Consider the following 6,253-nt stretch of genomic DNA (forward strand, 5'->3'; position numbering starts at 1 on the left):
TATGATATCCATGAAGAATAAATAACACATTCAACAACAGTTATTGTTATGAGATAAAATCCATGATAAATTCTTTGTTATTTGCTGTTATAATAACAGTGATTCAATAAATTTCATTTTGAAAGAAGTACATATGTCTTTTGTCAGGTCAAACTCAACTTATTGGATATTAAACTGTATTACATCTGAATTTTGACTTGCATATAATTAAAAAGCAAAAGTCAAGCTAGGTCAAATGACAGTGTTATCCCCTAGATAGATGATAGGTAGATAGATATGTAGATAGATGATAGATAGATAGATAGATAGATAGATAGAATGTAGAATTTCAGTAGCTCGAATTTATGCTTTTGTGAATTCTAGAAATTTATTCTGAAGGAAAATTCAGAGAGATTTAATAAATGAACCTAAATTTTATACAATAATAGTAGTAAGTACAATGCAAAAGTGCACGGGGGACACAATGTATTTGAGGAACAGTTTTCTAAAAGGATGTCCTAGACTCTCACTCACCAGACTTTCTTATATAAAAAAAAATACAACATACACTTAGCAGCCTTCAAAGAGAGGACAAGCAAGGTGAGCAGAGAAGATAGCTTTCCATTTCTCACCATGCCACCAAGCAGCTGGAGGAGCCCAGCAGCTCCCACCGAAGGCTCAGGTGCACCTACCTAGCCAGCCCCCACAGCCCGGAACTGGGGCAAGAGTTTCCCAACAGAGTTACACACAAAGGCAAAGACCTTTCTGACAGCAGGGAGTAAGACAAGGAATGAATCTCAGCCACTCTTCTACCCCCCTCCTCTTCCCCATCCCCCAGAGAGGGCGGGCTTAGAAACTTTACCACTGAGAACAGCTGCTCTGAAAGCTGCCCTGGGTGTTAATCAAACCATCTGTGGTCTGCAGGAAGAGGCTTGTATCAAAAGCCTTAACCTGCCCCCAAGGCCCTGTTTCCACCTTGATTTAATGATTCTCGCTGGTAGCAATCTGCTGTCTTCATCCCTGCAGGGCCCCAAGCTGGAGGTTCTGCCACTCACCCAGCTTGCTTCTCGGTAGCCCCTCAAGGAGAAACACTCCCCTGGAAGGAGACTCGGCTTTATTTTAATCCCAGTTAAAGTCCCTATCCAATCCATTAACAGCTGCAATAACCTTGGTCCAGGGCATTTCCTGGCGAAGCTATAACCAGCTGGGGTTAATGAACTCTCCCTACCATCAATTCGTGGGAGAAGCCATTGGCCTGAATTGTTACTTAATTACTCTTCTGTGTACAGCTTCATAAAGCAATGAAATGCCTTCTTTCAGGAGATGGTAATGGGGGTCATCAGAGGTGGTTAATTTTACGAATAGTTTGCTAGAAACTTCGGTATGTTAAGAAGTCGGCCTGGCTCACAAATCACCTCACCGTGGTCCCTCTGAGTAGAGGCCTGAAAATTGACAGGTTTCTATGACTCACTATACAGCTGTGAAGAAATTGCCGACATGTACATGTGTCCGGGTATAAAGAATGCATATTCTTTGTTTTTCAGTGAATGAGTTTCCATTAAAGCTTGCAAGAGGAGCCATAGTGAAGTTAATTCAAGATTATCACAGGATTTACTGTCAATATCAAAAATCTCCGGTAATTTCTCAGTCTTTGGTGGGTGATTCTTGGTCTCTAAGACTCAGGTCATAGCAAGCTTGGATGTACCCATGAGCCTCTGCAGGCAATACTGGGTCTTCGTGGTATTGCTCTACCCGTTGGTCTCTGCATTTATCTCAGCACGAGTGCTCATGTCCATGAATGACGCCTCTTCACATATTGGCATGCTCCTTTCAGACATGAGGAAGCTCCAAGGCACTTTCTGCACCATCCAATTGAAAACTGCAAAATCCTTTCTTTGTAACTCACTTGGTGCCTTCCCCCCCCCACACACACACACACCCCATACCCTTCACATGCTCATATGTTCACATTATTTCTTTGGATAAAATAAAATCAACCTACACACACACACACACACACACACACACACCTCAGAATGTAAAGTCTTCACAAGAGCAAACGTTGTCCTGTTCCCTCTTGAAGACACTGGTACTTTTACTTTCCAATATCCATAGGATGAATTGGTTGCTAGTTGGGCACATGGTGGCATCACTGTGGCCACAGACCAAATTCCCCATCTTCATCCCACTTGGGCAAAAGGAAATGCTATTTGCCACAGATATGATAAAAAATGCTGTCCCTTTATACTGCCTAGAAACCATACTCCCTGAGACATGTCCATACTTAAGGCAGACAGCCATAAAGTCCACACACCCACAGAGATTCTAACACTGGAAAGATAACAAGAATCAGTTGCCAATGGCACCATTGTGACATGCTGCCTGCCCATCGTATGTCAGTTGTGGAGTCATAACCCTATGGAAGGTTGTAAGATTCTATTGGATGGTTCTGGTGGGAAGAGATGAGAATCTTCCAGAAGAATCTCCTGACTAGGGCAGGATCAGAAAGCCAAAGCACATCAGTAGAAGGGAGGTAGAGTTTGTAAAAGAGGTTACAGGGCAGAGAGGGTCACAGAGTTTTTTTCTACTTGGTTTTCTGACCCCTGATTAATACTAACACACTTCCCACCAAGCTTGCATTGGCTGGGAACTGGGGAACATCCATAACTTTCCAGGGCAGTGATATGCTGATATCTGTGCTCTGAGACCTTTAAGAAAGCAGTGGTCATGGAGAAAGGAGACTTAAGAAAAACTGATCACCTCTGTTTCTTCCTAGTGTTTTGTTCAGGTTTCCAAATTGTATTAGTATGGTAAACAGCCTCTAGGTGCATTTGCTTGCAAGACAATTTCTGGAATTTTCCAGCAGATCTCTGCACCCTTACTTCCTGATGCAGAGTCAGATGAGCAGAAAGATCTGGAGTCTTTGTCATGTCCAACCAGGGGCTATGAAGGGAGAAAAACCAGTTCATTTACTTTCTATTTGGGAGACTAATGGACTTGTTCTCCTGTTCATAACCATATCTCTACTGACATTTCAGGGGTCTACAATGGAAGAACAGAAGGAAGATCAGCTCAACTATGAGTAAGTAACGGCAACTATGAAAGGCTGAAGTCCAGGCACCAGGTGTGAGGCAGGTCCGCTCATACCTTCTTTAATCTTCCAGTCACTTCTCCTTCCTTCTTCCCTCCACCCATCTCCAAAGTACTCCACTTCTACGGGAAGTGGTAAATTCTCCCATAGAAGCCAGCTTTTCCAAGACAGGACTTTATTTTACAATATCATGTTTCATGCCACCCGAAACAAAATCAAAATCCCTGGGTCATGCTACTCTATTCCCAGTTAACTCCAAAACAATGAACTATTTTACATGTTAGAAAAAGTTTAGTGCCAGCCTCCCTTGACTTAGGTGCTCCTCCTAAAGTTATCATCTTGTTCACAATTTTTTTTTCAAAACTGATGTTTGTACTCTTGGATAATGTTCCTGTAATATAAGATATACTCAGTGAAATGGCCCACCTATGAAAATCTCAAACATCATAATCAGAAAGTCAAAGAGAAGTGGAACCAAGGAGGGGAAAACTGAAGCCCTATTATGGGAGTAGAAGCTTCTGTCTCTGAATAAAGTCAGACTAACTCAGAAGTGTTGGAGCAGGTGCCTAGATAAAAATAGTCAATAAAAGTATATTGCATAAGCATGTTTTGAGAACAATTTAGGAAAAGGTTGCCATGGGAAACAGTTCTCTCCAGTACATGGCTATTTAAGGAAGTAAAGATTCTCTTGAAGTCAGATTGTAGATGCATCGTTATCTCAAGATGTCCCTTGATGGGTTGAGAATCACTGAAACATTGTAGGGTGTGATTAAGATGTATGAGCTTTCCAAGAAATGAAAATGGAAAATGTGCTCCCAGGAAGAGCAGAGGGGATGAGCTACCTATCTTCTAGAGAGCCCACTTGGCTCAGAGATATTTTTGCTCTTGAGATAACCAGCCCTTGTTCATTTGTGGGGCTGAGCCTACAGGTCAGAAAAAATGGAAATCTTGAGATTGGCCCAATCAAAGAAGAACATTATCAGTTTGAACATGAACCTGGAAAGGGATATGCAGAGAATAGATGAAGCCAACCAGGAGCTTCTTCTCAAAATACAAGAAAAAGAAAATGAAGTCCAGAGGTGAGTCTTAAGGTTCATGATGGCAGTTCTCAACCTGAAATATGTGGGGATGGAAGGAAAAAATAAAACCTCAACTCACCTCCTTGCTCTACCGAACTCTGCCACATGTAACAATAACTCGCCTTCACTCTGACATTTCTCTGTGGGAAGGAGACTCAAACAAGCAAGTTTGAAAATGTATTTCCTTTAAAAAACCAAGCAGAGCTTACCTTGAGTTGAATGCTGAATGGTTTGGCCTGGGAATAAAGCAGATCTTTCTTGATATACCTTGTAAATAATCTGATCCTATGGGTCTGGAAAAGAAGGGCTGCCAACTGGGGATGCACATGGAGTCAACAAAGTACTCTTACACAAAACACCTGAGTTTTATCACCTCTAAACATGTCCATCATGGGTCCTTATGAATTATACTTGCATCATCCAGGCTAGAACGTGAGATGACCCAGACTGGAGACCCTGCAGAAGACGAGGAGTGGGAAAAGGAAAACTACACAGTGATGGAAAGAGAACAAGCGCTGCAGGAGCTGGAGGAAGAAACAGCCAGACTGGTAAGCACACTAGCAGGGAAGCGACTCCATGGCCTTCATCCCAGCCTCCCCGTAGAGCACAACCCTTCAACTAAGCTAGTCTCTCTTTAATCTAAATCTGATAATATTGGCAATTTTATCATATTTAGACAAATGATGGCAATCCAGGTGGCAAAGGACTGTTGGCTGCCTCTCTCATTTGGAAGCTTCCATGATGCTTTCTGGTACCATGAAACCTAGTTCTTGGGGAGGAGACTTTTAAGCTGGTCTTTTTGCATAAAAAGACTATGACCATGCATGGGAGGGAATTGGGAAGAGCAGGGTTTCTTGGCAATATTTAGTACTGGAAACATACGTATCTATGTCTCTTAGATGCTGCTGATTAGTTCAGCTATGATTTGACTTCAAGATCAACTTACATTGTACAAATAAGTTCAAACTTCAGTATGAAAACACCTTTATGAAACAGGCATATCCACTGAATAAGAGCAAATGATGTTATTTTGATTCAAACTTACACTCTGGTCCTCTCTCTCTCTCCAGGAGAGGAAGAATGAGACTCTGGTCCATAGTATCTCAGAACTTCAGAGAAAGGTAGGACAAGGCTCTGTGTTCCTCAATGGCTCCACAGCATCTTCATTCCCAGAGGCAAGACAAGGAAAAGTGGACAAAGAGGCCTCAGTTTGGCATGGATCCTACTCTCTGACATGCTCCCCTGAGGCTAAGGCTTGTGTCAAAAAGCCATGACTATTCTCTGCAAATGTGGAGTGGAAGGAGCAGTGGATGGGTGTTAAATCATTTCACTAGTGTTCCATTCTATTACAAGAAAATTGATTCCAATAGACACTCTGTTGAAGTGCTTAGCCAAAACCTTTAATTGTAATTTAAGTACAATTTAAGTTAATTGTACCTTTATAGCACACTCACCACTACCCTTAATCTCCAAGGATTTCCTCACCCAGCCCATTCACATTGCAGAGAACTTAACACTGATACTCACTCTGACCCACCCTACAACCCTGAGTAGCCCATATTGAATTGGGGCTTGAAAGAAGTGCTTGCTTACCATGACTTGGTCACAAACACTAGTAAGAAGACACCAATAGAACACATAATTCCATAGGACACCAAGTATTTCCCGTCTCCCAAAGGCTATCTCCTTGAAGCTTTCATATAGCCATGACTCAACCTACACACACCAAAAGATACTTTTTCTCTCTGATACTGTTATTATTATTGTCATTATTATTTAACATCATTATCATTGTTTTATTTATGTTTGTATTTTAAGTGTATTTTTTATTTGAAACTGTAGCTTACAAGAAAATCACAAAAGGTAGTCAAGTGTGAACAAGGTGATCTGGAAACAAGCCCAGAAGAGTCCAAGGTAAGTGTTAAAGCAGTTGGGAGTGGGTTTGGATTGCATGGCCAGGAACAGCTGTCAAGCTGAACACAGCCATCAAGGGTAGCTGAACGTTCTTTAACCTCTGGCCTGCATGAGACTAGATATAGCCAGAGACACTGAGGTCTTCTCTCTCTCTCTCTCTCTCTCTCTCTCTCTCTCTCTCTCTCTCTCT

At 41.9% G+C, this 6,253-nt stretch overlaps 1 protein-coding gene across 2 annotated transcripts in view; it reads left to right on the plus strand.

Moving 5' to 3' along the window:
- The first annotated feature begins 3,026 nt into the window (after positions 1-3,026).
- The window catches only part of Tmco5a (transmembrane and coiled-coil domains 5A), a 12,253-nt gene continuing 9,026 nt past the window's right edge, over positions 3,027-6,253 (plus strand). For both annotated transcript variants that reach the window (XM_028766810.1, XM_028766811.1), the window contains exons 1-5: positions 3,027-3,061; positions 4,000-4,149; positions 4,574-4,697; positions 5,220-5,270; positions 5,992-6,063. In XM_028766810.1, coding sequence (XP_028622643.1) covers positions 3,027-3,061; positions 4,000-4,149; positions 4,574-4,697; positions 5,220-5,270; positions 5,992-6,063 — 432 coding nt within the window. The remainder of the gene's footprint in view (positions 3,062-3,999; positions 4,150-4,573; positions 4,698-5,219; positions 5,271-5,991; positions 6,064-6,253) is intronic.

This window comes from Grammomys surdaster, unplaced genomic scaffold, assembly GCF_004785775.1.
Source record: "Grammomys surdaster isolate TR1022 unplaced genomic scaffold, NIH_TR_1.0 170, whole genome shotgun sequence".
Classification (NCBI taxonomy): Eukaryota; Metazoa; Chordata; class Mammalia; order Rodentia; family Muridae; genus Grammomys; species Grammomys surdaster.